This window comes from Callospermophilus lateralis, chromosome 1 (assembly GCF_048772815.1).
Source record: "Callospermophilus lateralis isolate mCalLat2 chromosome 1, mCalLat2.hap1, whole genome shotgun sequence".
Classification (NCBI taxonomy): domain Eukaryota; kingdom Metazoa; phylum Chordata; class Mammalia; order Rodentia; family Sciuridae; genus Callospermophilus; species Callospermophilus lateralis.
This window is the reverse complement of record NC_135305.1, coordinates 117,278,509-117,297,943: the sequence shown is the minus strand read 5'-3', so window position 1 is coordinate 117,297,943 and position 19,435 is coordinate 117,278,509. Positions and strand designations below refer to the sequence as shown.

General features: G+C 43.9%; 1 protein-coding gene across 4 annotated transcripts in view; it reads right to left on the bottom strand.

Moving 5' to 3' along the window:
* Positions 1-19,435, bottom strand: part of Nf2 (NF2, moesin-ezrin-radixin like (MERLIN) tumor suppressor) — an 86,217-nt gene that overhangs the window by 10,281 nt on the left and 56,501 nt on the right. The window contains exons 10-16 of one of the 4 annotated variants that reach the window (XM_076837410.2): positions 17,946-18,059; positions 14,708-14,830; positions 12,777-12,994; positions 11,172-11,277; positions 8,208-8,335; positions 5,452-5,617; positions 3,701-3,745 (exon numbers count right to left, since the gene is read on the bottom strand). In XM_076837410.2, coding sequence (XP_076693525.1) covers positions 3,710-3,745; positions 5,452-5,617; positions 8,208-8,335; positions 11,172-11,277; positions 12,777-12,994; positions 14,708-14,830; positions 17,946-18,059 — 891 coding nt within the window. In that variant the 3' untranslated portion in view covers positions 3,701-3,709. Of the gene's footprint in view, positions 1-3,632; positions 3,746-5,444; positions 5,618-8,207; positions 8,336-11,171; positions 11,278-12,776; positions 12,995-14,707; positions 14,831-17,945; positions 18,060-19,435 lie in introns of those variants that run through there. The other 3 variants (XM_076837428.2, XM_076837408.2, XM_076837418.2) reach the window with 3 other exon arrangements.

The window sequence follows — 19,435 nt, the reverse complement described above, 5'->3', positions numbered from 1 at the left end:
AGATGACATTGGACTTTTATGTCTTTCTGATCAAGGAGTGGGAGCTGAGCTTCTCATGAATGTCAAGCCTCCTCTGGTTCTGTCTCTTCCCTCAGTGGGAACCACAGCTGGACCTAGATGGTCTGATTAGAAAGCTAATAAAATAAGCTTTCTAAGCCTCACAACCCTCATAACTTCTCATCTGTTGATTTCTTTGAAATCCTCTGCTCCATTTGAGACCATGGACACAAAAATTATCACTTGTTTGCTGGCACCTTGGGCCAGCCCAGGACCAAGAGGACTGAAACCAGTCTCTTGAAAGAGGATGACAGCAAGACCATGAAATGTTCATGGTCTGGGACCATGTTTTTATCTCCAGGTTGTGGCAGCACAGCTAAACCCCAACCTGAGCACAGCTCCTGCATTAGCACTGTGGATCTGAGGGCAAAGCACTCAGGACTCAAGGAATCCTATGTGCCCCACCCCCACCCAAGTCTGGCTGATGCCAGTAACATGTGTAGCTCCCTTGGACAACGAAACAAATCCAGGTTCCCCAGTGTGGGGGGTGTGTGTGTGTGTGTTTTCATATTGGGGATTGAACCCAGAGGTGTTTTACCACTGAGCCAACCATTTTTATTTACTATTTTAAGACAGGGTCTCACTAAGTTGCTTAGGGCCTTGCTAAGTTGGTGAGGTTGGTATCAAACTTGTGATCCTCCTGCCTCAGCCTCCTAAGTAGTTGGGATTACAGGTGTATACCCTTGTACCTGGTTTTATTCCTCTCAAGAGAGGAAAAATTATAGAAAAAGAAGTGGCAGAGCAATGGTAAAACCCTGAGTAACCAACTGGCATAGCCTCTCAGCATTCCTAAGGGATCACGGTAACACTTAAATTAGCTTCAGCTTTCCACAGCCCCCGTGGGAACTGCTTGAACCACACCGGACACTGAACTTCTCAACAAGGAGGAGGAATATTATATACCTGGACTGCAGTAGGTGAGAGAACCATTCTTCCATTGAAATCTAAGATCTAAAATCACTAAAATAAAATAAAAACCCAAATAAGCTGGTTTGGACCCAGGTTAAGAAACGTTTAGGAAACTCTGCAAGTCAGCACTGGTCTTTCCATCTCTCATCTCCAGATATTCTAGAGGGAACTCTGCCTTCGACATCTAGGTACTCACATTTCCAAAGCCTGAGGTGGCACTTCTCTGCTAGGCTTGCATTAGTTCACCCTGTGGTAGGCAAGACTTCAGAGCCATCTTTGCACAGATATCTGGCTGGTCATGGAGTCACCAGTCACAGGGACCACCAAAGTCTAGAAAATGGAGCATGCCTCAAATTTTGAGTGCAGCAAAAACCGCCAATTGTAATCCAGTGATGCTGAGAGTCCAGTCATATTAAAAGGCAGACTGCCAGGCGTGGTGGTGCACATCTGTAACCCCAGTGACTTGGGAGCCTGAGGCAGGAGGATCACAAGTTCAAGGCCAGCCTTGGCAACTTAGTAAGACCCTCAGCAAATTATCAAAATCATGTCTCAAAAAAAAAAAAAAAAATCAAAAGGGCTGGGGATATAGCCTAGTGTTAGAGTGCTTCTGAGTTCCATCCCCAGTACCACAAATAAATAAATAAGTGAAGTCCACATTTTATTAACCCTTGATTAAACAGAATTCTTGATTATCTAGAGCTTGACAACATGTTTAAAAACAAGTTCACAAGAAGACATTAAGCGAATGAATGAATGAATGCTTCCATATACAGTTCCTCATAGCTTAATGATGGCGACACATTGTGAGAAATGTGTTGTTAGGCGACTTTGTCACTGAGTGAAAATTATAGAATGTGCTTACACAAACAAACTGCTATGATGGCACTAGGTGATGCACTCTTAAGGGACCATAGTTGAATACTCAGTCCTCCATTGACAAAATGTCATTATGGAGGACCTGACTATCTATTCTAGAAATGGTACAAATTTGACTAAAAAATGAAACTTCAAATTATTTATAATAAAAATTCAGTGAGAACTTATGGTTAAAATTTAGGAAATTGGCTGGGCATGGTGGTGCATACCTGTCATCTCAGCAACTCGAGAGGCTGAGGCAGGAGGATTGCAAGTTCAAAGCCAGCCTCAGCAACTTAGTGAGGTATTATGCAACTCGGTGAGATCCTGTCTCTAAATAAAATACAAAAAGAACTGGGGATGTGGCTCAGTGGTCAAGTGTCCCTGAGTTCAATCCCTGGTCCCCCACCGCCCCAACCCCCGACAAAAAAACAATTTAGGAAACTGGAGCATTTAAATACTCTGCATCATTATAGAAGGAGGATAAAATCATATTCAGATGAACAGTATGATCATATGCAGAGAAAAACTGAAAATATAGGCTGAAATGAATCATAATTTTCTGTTTGTTCCTGTTTAATCAAAGTTTAGAAACCATGGTGGGTCCCTGTGGTACTAGTTGCATGGGGTCACTACTTGGACAGAAATCCTCCTGGCTTGCCCATTCTGATGCTGGTCATAACTGTTCTGCTCAGAACACATACTGGTTCATGTCAGGATATCAACACCAATGTGAAGCATGAAAGAAATAGTCTTCAAAATCAATCAGGGCTCAAGTTACACCCAAATCAAGGTTCATGCCATGGATTCTTGGAACCACTGACAGCTCTAATCCATCTTATTAAAGATCTATCTGGGACTTTAATAGCTAACTTCTCTTGCTAAGATAATGACTATAAATATGATCTATCTTATGCCAGGTCTTATTTTTGGTAGAAATTTCCGATTAACTTATTCTCCTCGACTAAATAAGGACTCCAAAGGACACATATTATATCCCTGTCGGATGGTGCAGAGCTTACCGGCATGGGTGTGACTGGGGATTAGGTGAAAAGCAGGGGCAGGATGTTATTTTATTACCAGACAAAATAAATTCTCTTCACCACCTAGGCATTGGAAGAATAAGCAGCAATCATTCCATTAATTCACTAAACAACCACTGATCACTCATCTTCTGGGTGCCTGCAACAGGACTGTTCCAATGTGAGATCACCCCGAGCACAGTCCCACTCCACACTGCAGAGAAGTTGAAGCTAAGCTGCCTTAAGAGCTGAGATAGGACAGACAGCCCACCAGACTGACAGATGAAACCTCTATGCTCTGAGTTTGCTGCACTTGAAAAGTGAATGGGAAAGCTCTAAAGGAAAATGAGTGAGCATGGGTGACCCCTCCCTTCCATGACCAGAAGCTGCCAGGTGTGGCCACAGGCCTGCAGAGCTTACCACCACATGATAGGTTGTGATCTTCAGTTAGAGACACAGTCTGGAAAGCACCGGAATTGGCCCCACTTCCATGCTAGGGTTATTTATCGAAGGAGTACATCACCAAGACAAAGGGCTTTTAGACAGACCTGACTGGACAAGAAGCCATGACCTTTCCCAGCCCAACAATGACACAAGATGGGAAGGACAACCAGTCCTATAGTCCCGTGACATGCTCTTCAGAACAAGGCAGCCATCTGGGCTCTGGAGACTGGCCTGGCCCCACAAAGTGGATGCCTGCTCTCAGATCAAAGCATGCTGTGGCCAGTACCCAGGTCTCACCTGCCCTCAGGAGGGCTCCTGGTGGCCCGAGGACAGAGACAGGCAAGCTCATGCATGGGTTAGTATCACAGAGGGCAGTACCATCACCACAGACAGAGTACCTGGGAATAACCTACTTTGAGGGCTCAAATGCAGATAGGTCTTCTGCCTTGGGCTTGAGGCTAAACCAGCAAAATAAAATGAAGAAAAACAAAAACATACCCTGTGATATCAACAATGCCACATGTGCCATTTGCAAAATGCTCAGACAGGCCTAAAATAATGATGAGTGACTTCGCTTGTTTTAGTGGCTTGAAAACAGGTCTCTCTAACTTCAGCACTCCAAGTTCTCGTGGCTGAAGGTCCAGCTCACTACAGCAGCAGTGGCAAAGAGGAGACCGCTTTCGGTGCTCAGGTGACAAGAGCGTGGGGTGGGGTCTGAGGAAGCTCCCTCAAAGGTGGACTAGCTCATTGGCCCAATCATCGTTTTACCTCTTTGCTTAGTGGTAGAGGCCTCCTTTTAACTTTTTAATAACTTCATTTGGGCTGGGGATATGGCTCAGTGGTAGCGTGCTTGCCTGGTTCAATCCCCAGCACCGTACAAAAAAAAGGGAAACCACTTTAATAACTGTTTTAGAAGGGATATCCAAGAAAGGACAGAAACCAGAGGAAAGAACAAAGAACGTGGAAATGCCTTTCCTTCTAGGTTATGCTATTAAAAGTGATTCTCTACCTGGTGCCAATTGTAACTGGAGTCATTAGAGAGAAGTGGGAGTTCCCTACTGTACCCATCAACGATGACAGGCAGATTCAGTCACAGCTTAACCACTGAAAACAGAGACAGTCCTTAAACTGGGAGACCATTTTAGAGAACATTTTAAAGATAAAGAGTAAAACTTGAGCCAGATCAATGAATTCTAAGATCATCTAAACCCAATAAACAATCTTATTTTAATAACACCTATTTTAAGCTGGATACAGTGGCTCATGCCTGTAATCCCAACAACTAGGGAGACTGAGGCAGGAGGATTGCAAATTTGAGGCCAGCCTCAGCAATTTAGCAAGGCCCTAAGCAACTTAGTTAGACCCTGTTTCAAAAAAATTAAAAAAAAAAAGGGGGATGAGGATATACTCAGTGGTAAAGTACCCCTGAATTCAATCCCCAGTACAAAAAATTAAAAAATAATAAAAAAATAAAAAACCCCACACACCTATTTTATAGTAAAACCTGGTCCTATGCTATCAATTAAAAACAGAGCATTAACTAGCCGGTAAAGACCTTCTGCTTTGCCTATATAAGGGAGTTACGCTCTTGGGCTGATAATATGTATGGAACTTAACTTCTAAATATCTAAAATGCCGAGAGCTCCAAATATCAGGCAAGGAAGACGGGCTACTGTGAGCCTCATAGATGAAAGCTCATTTTTTAAAACATTAATGTTCTCCTACGTAATTCAAGTATGAAAAAAGCTGAAAATTCAGAATATGGTTTCTCTATCAAGTCCTTGCCACTTAAAAATGCAAAAAGACTAGAGGGGACTCCATTCTTCATTGTGCCTTCTCATTAAGCAAGGCAGTTCCCTGGGCATAACTCCCCTTGGCTTAAAAGACAGAACCGCTTAGTGCTCAATGATGAATCAAAACCCATCTTCTAACAGGGATTCATCTCATCAGAGCTTTTAACACAAGTTTCACTTCCATCAAGCCAGTGGGTTCACGGTCGCTGGTAGATTAAATTCCTTTTCTGGCAGGAGTTGAAAAATTTCCTCAACTAAGTACATGTAAAAAATGACAACAATCTAATGACTCGCCTCCTGAGGAAACCAGATGCCAACCTCACATTTCACTAATGAATGTCCTGATCAGTAAAAGCCAAGAGACTGGGTACCTTTTTAATGGTATTGTGCTTGCTGCTGGTGCCACCTCTGTCCGAATTTTCATTGTGCAGAATGTCCAAAGTTGTTTCCCTTTCTTTTAGTTTCAAGGCCTCGATTTCTGTCTTGAGCTCATTAAGTTGCTCCTGGAGATGCTTGCTCTTCTCCATATATTCCACTCTGCAGGCAAGAGGACACTGTGGATCAGGGCACAGGTTAACCCTGAGGCATAGGTGAGATGGTTTGTGACCCACAAGCTGCACAGCCAGGGTCTAAAGTCATTCATAGCCCAGCCATGGGAGCTTGGGCTGGTCACTTAAAAGCAATGAATGAATCTGTTTCCTCATTGGTAAAATTGGAATAATGATCACAGGGCTATATGGTCAGGATTAAACAAAGTACAGGAGCTTGGCATGGTGGTACACATCTGTAATCCCAACAATGCAGGAGGCTGAGGCAGGAGGATCCCAAGTTCCAAGCTAGTCTCAGCAACTTAGTGACACCATATCTTAAAATAAAAAATAAAAATTAAAAGGGCTGGGGCTATAGCTCAATGGTAAAGTGCCCCTTGGTTCAATCCCCAGTATCACACACACACACACACACACACACACAAAAAAAAAAAAAAAAAAGTATAGTAAAGAAAGCCCTCTGTAAATTCTTATAGAGCCCTCTACAATTACTATTTGTCAAAGATAGCTTTCAGTTTTGCACAAAAAAACAAGATTCCTAACACCGCAAACACTCTTTGTCTCAGCCATTCTTGAAGAAGTAATTCAAATGATCTCTTCTGATAGACCATAATGCCCCACTTATTCTCAGACTTCCTCTCCTAAAGAGGACAGAAGCTCACTCGGCCAACACCAGGAGAGGAAGATCTCCACCCCCACCTGCAAGTAGATACACTGAGCAACAGTATGTAAAATGGTAAAAATCTAGGAATTGCCTTTGAAGTGTCCAATGACAAGGGAATGGTCTGGAAAACTATGCAACACGTATGTGAAGGAGGCTTCTGAAGGGATAACCATGGCTAGAAGATGGGCTCTGCCAATAAGTGCTACAGGCCCCAGCTCGATCCCCAGCACAATTGATGGATGGATAGATAGATAGATAGATAGAAAAAATTAGAGTAGATCAATAAACACACACACACACACACACACACACAATGAATGTTTGTGATTCCCCCAAATTCACATCTTAAAACCAGATCACCAATGGGAAGGTGTTAGAAGGTGGAGCCTTTGGGAGGTGATTAGATCAGAAGAGTGGCACGCTCATCATGGGATTTGTGTCCTTACATAAGAGACTCCAGAGAGTCCTCTGGTACATGTGAGTGCACCACATGAAAACACAGCAAGAAGGCGCCACCTGTGTGGGCTCTCACACTCTGTTTGACAGTGCCTTGATCTTGGATTTCCCAGCCTCCAGAACTGTGATAAATAAATTTCTTCTATTTATAAGCCACCCAGCCTCAGGTATTTTGTTATAGCAGCCAAACACACTAAGACAGTAAGAAAATACAAACTATAAAACAGCAGGACACAGAACAGGATGTAGCCTCACATGGATCACAACCACATAAATATGCACAGCTGGACAAGAGTGAAAGGAGTGCAGACAGCAGATGCTTCCATAAGAGGCTCTCGGTCACTGGCTTCTTTGCTGTTCCCTGAATATGAGGGACTGAAGAGAAAGAGAGCCTGGCTTGCTGGACTCCATGGAGGCACTTTCCCAGAAGCTTATCCTGAGGATGCCACACATGGGTGAGGGTTTTCAACCACTGGTCTGCTCCTCCAGCTGCATGATGCTGGGTGAGCTCATTAAACCAAGCCATTATAAAAGGGGAACATGAAAACCTTTGATGTCAGTGTGATGATTGTTAGCAGGAATTAAATGATACAAAAATCTCAAATAACCTGATAAAGTGTGGTAGCTATTGTGATTATTCTCTGACAGCTGTGGCATCATTAACCAGTTTACCTCCATCTCTGGGAATGAGGGCTCCCTCACTTCACCTTCCTATGCAGCATGACCCCTCTCTATGTCTAATCTACATTTGTCTATTGACTTCCCAAAATTCATGTCTTGAAACCAGGTCACCAGTCTGAAGGTGTTAGAATGCTGGGCCCCACTCTCTAACTCCTTCACATGGTGTTAGGGGTGGAGGGCAGCTTGGCAGAAGCTGCTGTGGTCAGGCCACGCCAGAACTCCACTCAGGGCTGCCCAATGCAGCAGAGCTGGCCCATTCCAGCCACTGGCTTTCCTGAGACTTCAGCCCGAGTATCTTCTCTTCTCTTTATTCTGGCCATGGGAACCAACACAGATCTGAGTCACTGGAGAATGTGACCAGGTGAAAACCACAGCCTACTAGGACAGGAACAGCAGCAGTCTGACTTAGAGATCCCAGACAAACTAGTCCTGTTCTTTTTTTGCTTTTCAGTTCTAGGGATTGAACACAGGGCCTTGCATGTGTTATGTGCCCGGTCCTTTTACCACTGTGCCCGGCCAGTCCTATTCTTCAGTTGAGGTTTTGAGCCACTATAAATTCCAAGCAACCAATCAAGTGTTATTTTTATCCTGCAAAATTGACTGCTGATCTGTCGTCTTTAATTTCTAATTAGGAAACTCATCCTCTAGTAGATGACAACAGAGCAAATCTTTGCAGGAGTTAGTGACAGGCTGCCACAGCAAACCTTTGTGTCCCTAGGCTCATATCCACTGACTCTTGTTCATGGCTGCCCCAAGCAGGGCACAGGGGGCTACATACTTTTCTTTCTCTATTTCCATGGAAAGCCGTTTCATGTCAGTATCCTTGAAGTCAAAAGACAGGCTGTCACCAATGAGGTTGAAGCTTGGTATGTCAGGAGGCAACGGTGCTGGAATTGGGTTCATGGGCTATAATGAAAAAGCTCAGATTAGGAGGTTTCAGTTATACAAGAACAAACCCTCCACACTCAATGCTTCCAGGTGAATGGTCCCACAGACAGGAAAATCATCCCTCTTCCCCTCACACTTGACTGTTCTCATGCTCAGCTGAATCAAACACAAACTCCTATTCACTTAAAAAAAATTTTTTTTTTTTTTTTTAGTTGTTGAAGACCTTTATTTATTTGTTTGCGGTGCTGAGAATCAAACTCAATGCCTCACGTGTGCCAGGCAAGTGCTCTACCACTGAGCTACAACCCCAGCCCACCCATTCATTTTTTCATTTAGGAAACTCCCAGGCCCTATGCTAAGAGCCGGAGACACACAGAACAAGACAGCATCCCTGGCTCTGAGCAGCTACAGGTCTTATACAGGAAACAGATGTGTTCACAAATCCTCACAGTTAAATAAGATAAACACTGTAGCCAGGGAGTGAACAGAGGCTGCGGGGGGGTGGGGGGGGGCTGGAGGAGGTGTGCTATAAGAAATGCTGCTTCTGTTGGAATCAGAATATGCCAGAAGGAGAAGGGTACCAGGTGAGAGGCATATCAGTGGGTAAGGCAGAGAGTGTCCATCCAGAGTGCTGGGTGTGTGCAGAGGTATGTGGGGAGACGGGGAGGAAACTGGCCCAGACCAGACTCTGCCAGCTTGCTGAGGGGCTGGGACTCAGAAAACAGAGTTGGAGGATGGCTTAAAGTATAGAATGAAGTCATTAGATTTGGTTTAGGACTTTCTCATCCCAGAGCATAGAGATCTCTAAAACACAGCCCCAGTCTACCTCCCTACCTCCCTCTATTCACCCTACTAAATCGTAAATGCTACTATTTATTGTCCCTTGAGCCATGTTGCCTCTCCATCTTTGTACTCATGCCTATCTGTGTCACTTCTCCTTGTGCCCTTTCTCCTTGTGCCTCTTTCAAGGACTTTCTTAAATCCCTCAGTCTCTCACTATGTTGTCCCTTAACACTGCGGGGAACTCTGTAATGGGCCTTTTCAGTAATTCTGCCCTGAAAGATTCTTTTTTGGCTGTGTATTCTGTTTTCTATTGTCTGCAAGTTTCCTGTGGGTAGGATCCTTCTCTTTTTTATCCTTGGATCCTGTATTGAGTCCAGGATGGTGTCTGGGGAAGAACGGAGCCTCAAAATGTTCATCTGTGACAATATCAAGGCCTAAGGCAGAGTGTCTGGAGGATGTCAGAAGTGGTGTTTAGTGAGGGTCCAAAACACATTCTGTTTTCTGATCTGAATGCAGGGTACATGGGTTGTTTTATGAAAATTCATCATGTTTAGCCACAATTTGGGTACTTCTCTGTATATAAGTTATACTTCATAAAAACTTCCAGAAAAGATAAGCATTGGCTGCCACATCACTGGAGAGAGCAGAAACTGGCACAACCTCATTGAAGCACACCAAAATTGAACATCTGACCACCCAACTCTATTTATAAGAATTTATTCTACCAATATAGCCACACGTGTATGTATGAAGATATGCACTCAGGGATATTTAAACAGACTAAATACCCAACCATAAGGAACTGGTTAGATAAATTACAACCTATCTGTATCATAAAATGTAATTACGAAACTGATGGCGGGGTGGGGGGATGGCGGGGTGGGGGGGACGGGGGCCTGAGGTTGTGGCTCAGCAGTAGAGTGCTGCCTAGCACGTGTGAGGCACTAGGGTTGATCCTCAGCACCACATAAAAATAAATAAATAAAATAAAGGGTGTTGTTTCCAACTACAACTAAAAAATATTTTTAAAAAATGATATGATGATCTCCTTCAGGGTTTATTGCTAAGAAGTATATCTTAGAATAGCTTGCCCCAATGTAAGTTTTAAACACACATATCCTGAGGGCCCAGCTGAGCCTTCAAGGTGACCCCAGTCTCTGTGTCACCTGTGACCACCCGAGACAACCTGAGACATTAAGCCAAATCAATTCACCATGCTGTGAGAGGTATAATGAATGGTTGTTTGGAGCCACACATTTGGCTTAGGGTGGGTGTTAACACAGTAAAAGACAACAGCAAACTGCTCCCACATCCCCCATCCCAAACCCCTAGCAGCTTGTCTCTTGTGCCCCACCTGCATCTGTGCTATGTGTGAACGTGCTGTGAACGCACACACTGTGTATGTATGTGTGCTGTGTACTTGAATGTGCAGTGTGTGTGTTGGTGCCATGCACATGAATGGACTATGTGTTTGTGCTGTGGATGCACCTGTGTTTTTGCCCAGAACATTCTATTGTCTCTTTCCCATCTGGATAGTCCCTGCTCCCACCCCAAGACTCAGCTATCTTGAGCCTCTCCTGCCTCCAAGGCTGGGCTGTATTCTGTGCACCTGTGCACATCTATCTGGATACAGATTTCCACGTGTGTGGTATTATGTGGACACAGAACAGGTATGCAAAGAAAGTTTGCTGAGAAGACTGCACAGAGGAAAGGAAGGGAAGCAGCTTCTATTTACTTTGTGGCCCAATTTAGCAGAAGTCTGTCACCCTGTCCACAAAACTGAGGTTGGCAACTGGTTCTTGCATGGCAGTTATTCACTCTGAAGTAAATTCTAGAACTGGAGAAGGCCCTTTTGCCCATTATCTATGTTACTGTCTTTTATCTGGTTATCTAGCTAATCAGAGAGGTAAATAACTAGTCCAAGGCCAAAAGCCCCTCCTGACTGCATTCAATCATGTGTCACTTGAATGGTCACCCAGAAGGCACTGTCAAATGAACCAAGGGCTAGGAGGGACAGGAAATCACCAGGTCTCTAAAGCAACCACAGGCTGGCAGCCTCCACCAGGCTCACCGGGTATGTGGGCTTGGTGGCGATTTCCAGAAGCTTCTGCTTGGCTCTTCGCTCTGCCTCACGGGCTTCCTGCAGGTCCTGCTTCAACTGATCTGCCTCCTTGGCCCTGCAAAGGAAGGAGGAGATGTCAGATCCACAGAAAAGAACAGGTAGAAAGAGCATACCCCTACTCTTACCCAGTCCCTAGAGAGGAGGAACATGGGTTAACTCTGAGGATAACAGGACAGTGACATTTATAGGAAGTCAGAACTCCCAAAGCAAGGTCAACATTCCTGGGCATTATTTATTTCAATTGGTAACTCTAGACTGGGAGAAAAGCCAGTCGGGAGAAGAGCCAAACAAGGAGTTCTGCAAGCCAGCCAGGTACAAAGGCACATGTTTGTAGTCCCAGCTACTCAGGAGGCCGAGGCAGGAGGATCAGTTAAGCCCGGGAGTTCAAGGCCACCCTGGGCAACACAGCAAAATCCCATCTCATAACAAAATCAAAAACACAAAACAAAACCTCTGTAATAGGTGGAGACAGAGGAAGGTAGGAAGTTGGGGAGGAGCGAGAGGCACATTTGCTTATTTCTGGGTGACAGTGGGCAGGGCAAAGGAAGTTCACAGGAGAACAAAAGTCTTTTTTTTTTTTTCCCCCCAAAAGTCTTATATTGGACCATAAAGGGCAAAAATAGGAAAGAATGTTTCTTCATAGTCTGCAAGTAAAAGAGTTACAGGTTAAGCACCCACTTTCCTCAGGCAGGAAGATCAAATCTGCCACTGAGGGCAACTGCTTCTTGGTGCAGATCCAAGGACACATGTTGGGGGCAGCATGTGAGGCCTGTTGTGGGGACCCAGACTGAGATCCAACACTCACAGCAAATGTGACCAATATAGAAAGAAAGGGGGCCAGGACAGGGCCAGCCACCAGGAACCATTTCTCCAGAATGACACGCAAAGAGTGATGGGGAAAATCGTAGTGAATGAACCTTGGTGCCTAAGAGCCAGATTCAAGTGTTCTAAATCAATACAGCCAGATGCTGTGGGGAATGTTCCAGTGTTTATCTGAAGGCTGCAGAACAATCCAGATCCTAGAATAAATTCTGAAAAGTACAGACAACAGCAGTTCCCTTCAACAGTTCCCAACTTGGTCCCAAGGAGAACCCTGCTCCCTCTCCCCACTATCTACTAAGAAGGCTGCTGGGACTTCAGATGCCTAATTTCCCTTTCAAGGTAAATAACCTCTGTTTTCCCACATCACTACCACCATCCCAAATAAAAAGGAGGAAAGAACCACATTTTTTTTAATACAAAAATGACTTTTTTAATTTCCTTGACTAAAAGCAGTCTGGAGATGCTCAGAGGTTCTCTTGCAAAAATGATTATCAGACAGACAGGGGTTTATCACAGATGCAGGACCAGAGAGGTCTACTCAGCAAAAGAGAAAGAAAAAAAAAACAACTGTTTCTGGGTCCTTCCAACAGCTTCAGCTACCCAACCCTGTCCAGGAAGGAATGTCCCCATCCTTGCCCCACAATGGAGAAACAGCTTGAGGATGGTTGCCACGCAGCTCAAGGAGAGAGAGTCCCTTAGCCAGGCCCAAATTTCCAGGACACCCCCCCTCACCTCCTCTCTGACTCCTCAGCCATCTTCAGTGCTAGCACCTCAGCCTCCAGCACCTTCTGCTCCATGAGGCGCTTCTCTTCCTCTGTCCGAATGGCTGTGGCCTTAATGCGCTGCATCTCCTGCTCTGCCTCTGCGGCTTTCTGGGCCAGGAGTTTGGCCTCTTCCTCGGTGATTTGGGCCTTTTCAGCCAACAGGTCGGCTGTCTCCTCTGACCGCATCTAGAGAGGAGTGTGCTCAGCTGGACTGGGTTCCTACCTCCTACCCAGATCTGCCCTGGAACACGCAGGTCAGCAAGAACCAGTCTTGGACTCCTCGGGCCCTGTCACCAAGTGTCCCCTCAGCAGCACATATGCAACAGATGACATGTCACATCCCCCAAATATTTAGAAGAGCCTTTTGGGCTCCACCAGTGAGAAACAAAAAGAAAGGGCACTTTTTTTGAGTACCCATTTCAACTAAGGCTGATGCTTTATGAGGGAGAAAAGCAATTTAAACATTGTACTTCTTTTTCTTTAAATCAGTGGTTCCAAACCAGAGGAGGCCGGGAGGCTGAGGCAGGAGGATTGCAAGTTCAAAGCCAGCTTCAGCAACTTAGTAAGGCCCTAAGCAACTTAAACAAGACCCTGACTTAAAACAAAAAGGGCTAGGATATGGCTCAGTAGTTGAATGACCCTGGATTCCATCTCTGGTACCCCACCACGACCAAGAAAAGAAAAGAAACAAGAGGAAGGCTGGACAAGATGGAGCATGCCTGCAATCCCAGCAACTCAGAAGGCTGAGGCAGGAGGATAGCAAGTTTAAGGCCAACCTCGGCAACTTAGCAAAGGCCTAAGCAACTCAGTGAGACTCTGTATCAAAATAAAAAATAAAAAGGGCTGGAGATGTGGCTCAGTGGTAAAGTACCTCTTGGTTAAATCCCCAGTATCAAAACCAAAAACAAAACAGAAGAGGTTCTATCTCTGTCCCCCACCACCCTGAGGCACATGACAATATCTGAAGATACCCACCACCACCCCACCCCACCCCTCAATACTGGAAAAGGCACCCAGGGCCCTGTGCATGCTAAGCAGGCACTCTACTACTGAGCTACATCTCCAGCCCTGGAAACATTTTTGATTGTCACAAATGGAGGTTAATATAATCAGAGATATGATAAATTATGATATAATGGTGCATTAAGAATTATAATGCAAAAATAAATAAATAAATACATAAATATACAAATCCATTCTTGCAGTAAGATGCATATAATTATCAATTGGATTATAATACTCATCATGTACTTATGAAGTTTGTACTTATATATATTGCCATATATTATTAGTTAGCAGATTTTTAAAACATAATAAAATAATGATACTATTAATTAAAAAAAATGAAAGTTAAGGTGGTATTATTAGCATTTAGGAAGTAGAGGTCAGAAACAATGCTAATCATCCTTCGATGCAGAAGACAGCCCCAGATGAGAGGTCCCCCCATGTCAGTAGTGCCAAAGTCAAATAATGCTGCTTTAAAGGTAATCCTGTAGTAAAAGTAGAGTCTGGATGCACATAAATTCAACCTAAACCTGTTTCTGGCAAACAGGTGAAAAGAAAAGGCACTGCCTTTTTAAAAGCTGAAATAAAGTCTGGCACGGGAGGCTGAAGAAGTAGGATCATAAATTCAAGGCTAGTTTGGGCAACTTAGTGAAAGCTCTTCCCAAAATAAAAATGAAAAGGGCTGGAGATGTAGCTGCATCTGCAGTGATAGAGTGCTTGCCCAGTAGGCACAAGGCCCTGGGTTTAATCCCTAGGACTGAAGAAAAAAACAAAACAGGGGAATAAAAGCTGAAATAAAGTATATCAAAGCAAATATTGCTAATTCAGTCCCCAGGAGGCTCCCTCCAGAAGTCCCCATGTGACCTCCTGGGACCCCAGCCCTCAGAAAATCACCAGTGCTTCATTGGCCATTGTGGCTTCTTCTTTCATCTGTAGCAGCCTCCTCTCCAGCTCATCCCTCGTGCGTTCAGCCTCCTCCCGCATCTGTTTCTCTCGAGCTAGGCGCTGCCGCTCCATCTGGAGGGATGAACAAGAGCAGGGGTGAATCACGATGCTCCAGCACCCCAAGAATACCCAGCCTCCAGAGCCTCTCCTTTGAGGACCAATCTCTTTTCTTGGGGCAAATTTAACCATTGCTCTCTGTCACTTCTAAACCAGTGGCAGAGTTGAAAGCTGTGTACCTTAAAAAAATTCTACTAGTGAACAAACAAATGAAGAAACAACAACAACAACAAAACCAAGCTTGGTCTCCATCTGGACAGAAGCAGCATTCTTCCACAAAGTGCCCTTGTAACACCCCTGTTAGTTAGGAAACCTCATGTGGCTCTGCCCTGTGGCTGGTGGTTTGTGACGCAGGTTCCTCCTCCCTGAGATAGAGCAGCTCTCAGCTCTCTCATCTCTCAGATGAGCCATTTCACCATTTCTAATCCACACAGACTCTTTACACATCTCTGATTTCATCCACAACAACTCTGTTCCTGCCTGGCCCACAGAGAAGATGGACCTGTGTGTCAAGCATCAATGGCTCACGCAACTATTTCACAGGTGGAAGCTGCAGCAGCCACAGCACAGCTCTGCACAGACTTCTGAGCCAGGCAGGGAACATAGCCCAATCCTTAAGGCAACGGTACAAAGCCACTGCCACCTCCCTTGTCTGCTAGATCACTGTGTTAATTGGGCTACCTGCCGAGCTTAATAAGGGGAACAAGACTGGGATAGCACCATCTCTGTGATCCCGGAATATGAACTGAGTCCAGAAAGCAAAAGCTAGAAGTGATCACTGTGCTATTTTCTGCCTTAAATAATGAAGGCATAGTGAATTACTACCTTCTTGCTTTATTCTTATCCCAAACTCTAGTAGTACAAGATTTCTTGGTCTGGGGCTGTAGCTCAGTGGTAGGTCCTTGCCTAGCATGTGTGAGGCTCTAGGTTTGGTCCTCAGCACCACACAAAAGTAAATAAATAAAATAAAGGTATTTTATCTAAAAATATTTAAAAATTTTCTTTTTTTATTTGTGTGGTACCATTGTTGGATTGAGGGGTGCTCTACCACTGAGCTGCATTCCCAGATTTTTTTTTTTTTTTTTTGAGACAGGGTCTCCTTAAGTTGCTCAGGCTGGCCTTGAGCTTGTGATCCTCTTTCTCAGCCTCCCAAGTAGCTGGGATTACAGCCCTGTGCCACTATGCCCCACTGGTAGGCTGCTGCATTTCTAAATACAAAGCCAAAAAAATGCACTGAAATTCAAAAGGATAATGCAAAGATAAGTAATAAAATACTGTAAGTTCTCTAATTTTCTTCTTGCCGGTCAATGAGAAGCATAGCCAATTTGTTCTCTAATTTCCATCGTATTATAATTTCCTTCTCTATTATCTTCCTCTTGGGAAAAAAAAAAATGGCCCATGCAGCCCTATTCAGTTCCCAGCACTATATTTTCCCTGAGACCTCTACCCCAATAATAAAGGACTTCCCATCTACAAAGCAGTCTATCACTTACAAAGACTTTCTTCAGGCACAATATGTCCTTTGATTTGAGAAAAGACAAGAGGCATCATTAGCTCCACTTGATGGAAGAGAAAACTAAGTCACACACTAAGTGACTGATCCAGCTCCAAGGTCACTGTTCTACTAAGCCATGGAGCCCTCTGACCTGTCAAGTCCCCTGACCTTTGGTTACCCAGATGCCTGGGTCATGCCTCTGCTGTCCTATAGTCAGTACAGGCCAAGGGGTAGTCATGCTATTCTCTGCCAGGGCCCAAAGCCTACACCCTCCTTTATGTCTTTAAATCTGTCACTTCTAAGCTTTGCTCTGCTGAGAAAGTGGTCAAAGGAAGCTCTTCTTTTTTTTTTTTTTTTTTTAAATCTTAAGCTCTGTGTATATGTATGTGTGTGTGTGTGTGTGTGTGTGTGTATATATATATATATATATATATTTTTTTTTTTTTTTTTAGAGAGAGAGAGAGAGAATTTTTTTTTTTTTAATATTTATTTTTTAGTTCTTGGCGGACACAACATCTTTGTTTGTATGTGGTGCTGAGGATCGAACCCGGGCCGCACACATGCCAGGCGAGCGCGCTACCGCTTGAGCCAAATCTTCAGCCCAGGAAGCTCTTCTTAAAGTTGCCACTACGACCTTATGCTGGCCAGGAGCATTTCTTTGCCCAACAAAACCTATCTCATCACCTTTAAAGCACCCAAAGAGTACATTGAGCCCATTCTCCCAGAAAGCAAAGAGATGGAGAGCTAACAGCCGACTGGATCAAACTGGGCATTTCACATTCAATTCCAGGGCTGGAAGCCAGCTCTCCAGGGTACCCAAATCAGAGAGCAGCACATAGACTAATCATTACACCTCTGAGCTTGCTAGTCCGGAGGGCAGCCGACTGCAGCTGCCACTACTCTATCTAACAGTTCATCCAAAAACAATTGATATTCTCAGCAGCAAGGCTCAAATTAGTTGTGTGGGTTTTGGTGAGTAGAGAAGGTCTATGAGTAGAAAACAGCGATGTAGCTCGTCCAGTCTGCTGATAGGCCCTCTCCGCACCTCCCACAGTGGGTGATGTGCACTCAGGCTGACCTGCAGTGAGGAAGTGTGACCAGAGTCTAATTAGTATTCCAGCAGCAAGCACTGAAATGCTGCCATGTATTCCATCACCATCTAATTAGAAAAGGAGAAGTTCAGGCAAAGGAGACAGACAGGCAAAAAGAAAGCTAGCTAGCGAGGTGGATGGAGAGATGAAAGAACACTAGCTATCTCATCCAAACCTGTGTTAATCACACTTAACTTCACGGAAGTGTACAGATATTTCTCTTAGATGGCTGTTAGAATTTATTGCTCATTTCTAAAGCTGACATCCCACCAACTGGGTATTAGCTAATAAAGATTCAACAGGGGTCTGGGGTTGTAGCTCAGAGGTAGAATGCTTGCCTTGCACATGTGAGGCACTGGGTTCAATCCTTAGCACCACATAAAAATAAACAAATAAAATAAGTTAAAAAAATAAAATTTAAAAAAAGATCCAACAGGGATGAAGTAGGAGCAGGCATGTCCATGGCCAGTCCACAACCGGCCTTACCTTCCAGGGCAAGACTGACAAAGCAGCGACATCATCCTTAAAATAAGGTCTTGCTCACCTGCTTTCTAGCCTTCTCCTCCCTGGCTTGAGCTTTCATCTGCTGAACTTCCAAAGAATCGGCCTTCCTTCTCCTCATAAATAGGTCATGGTTCCCAATACATAATTGAAGAATCTGTGGGCATGGAGCATGAGAAATGTTAAACCCACAAATTTACTTTTCTGCCTATCAGACCAGTTACACTACAGCATCACAGCCTCTGGTGAGTGGCACTAAACCTGAGGAGTAAAATGGCAAAGCACGATGACAGCTTCTAGTGCTCTTAGCTCTGTAGGCACGCAAAATGAAGACAGCTCAGATAAGCTAAGAGGTAAAAATCACAAGTGGAAAGAGGAGAAAGGTCAATTATCAGTCTTCTAGATGTACACCTTACTCTCCTAAGCCAAGATATGGCTCTGCAGATTAGGAAGGGCAGGAAAGCTCATTCAGTAAGTTGGGCTGGGACAAAAGGTTATTCATGTGGAAAAAAAAGTTTGTTGGATCCCTCCCTCACACTTAACAAAAATTGATTCCAGAAGGATTAAAAACTTAAATGCAAAGATAAAGTCCTAGAAATTGTGATTAGAAGATAATGTTGGGGCTGGGATTGTGGCTAGCGGTATAGCGCTCACCTAGCACGGGTGAGACCTGAGTTCTATACTCAGCACCACATAAAAATAAAGGCATTGTGTTATGTCCATCTACACCTAAAAAAATTAATATTAAAAAAGTAATAAAATATAGAAGATAATATTTATAATCATAGGAAGAGAAGATATGCCAAGTAAGGCACATAAAAGCACAAATAATTAAGGAAAATATTTTTATATTTGTCTGCATTAAAATTTTAAAAACTTGTTAGAACTGAGCATGGTAGTGCATGCCTGTAATCCCAGCGCCTTAGGAGGCTGAGGCAGAAGGCTCACAAGTTCAAAGCCAGCCTCAGCAATTTAGTGAGGTTCTAAGCAACTAAACATCCCGTCTCAAAATTTAAAAGGGGGGGGCGGGCTGGGGATGTGGTTCAGTTGTTATGTGTCCTGTGGTTCAATCCCTGGTACAAAAAATAAAAGATAAGATTACCTCTAGATAGGGAACAGGTGTGGGAGGGAACAGGAGGGAGAAGGGGAATAGCATGGATGGTGAAAGGAGACCCTCATTCAAACACATGTATGAAGATGTGAATTTGGTGTCAACATACCTTATATACATACCTTATATGATAAATTGTGGTATAAAGGTGTATTAAGAATTGTAATGCAAAAATAAACAAATTAATTTTTTAAAAAGATCAAAACAAATAGGGGCTGGGGCTGCAGCTCAGTGGCAGAGTGCTTACCTTGCACGTGTGAGGCACTGTGTTTAATCCTCAGCACTACATAAAAATAAACAAATAAAATAAAGGCATGCTGTCCATCTACAACTACAAAAAATTAAAAATTTAAAAGTAAATAAATAAAAACAAATAAAAATTTTTTAGGCCAGGCATGGTATGGTGCACACCTGTAATCCCA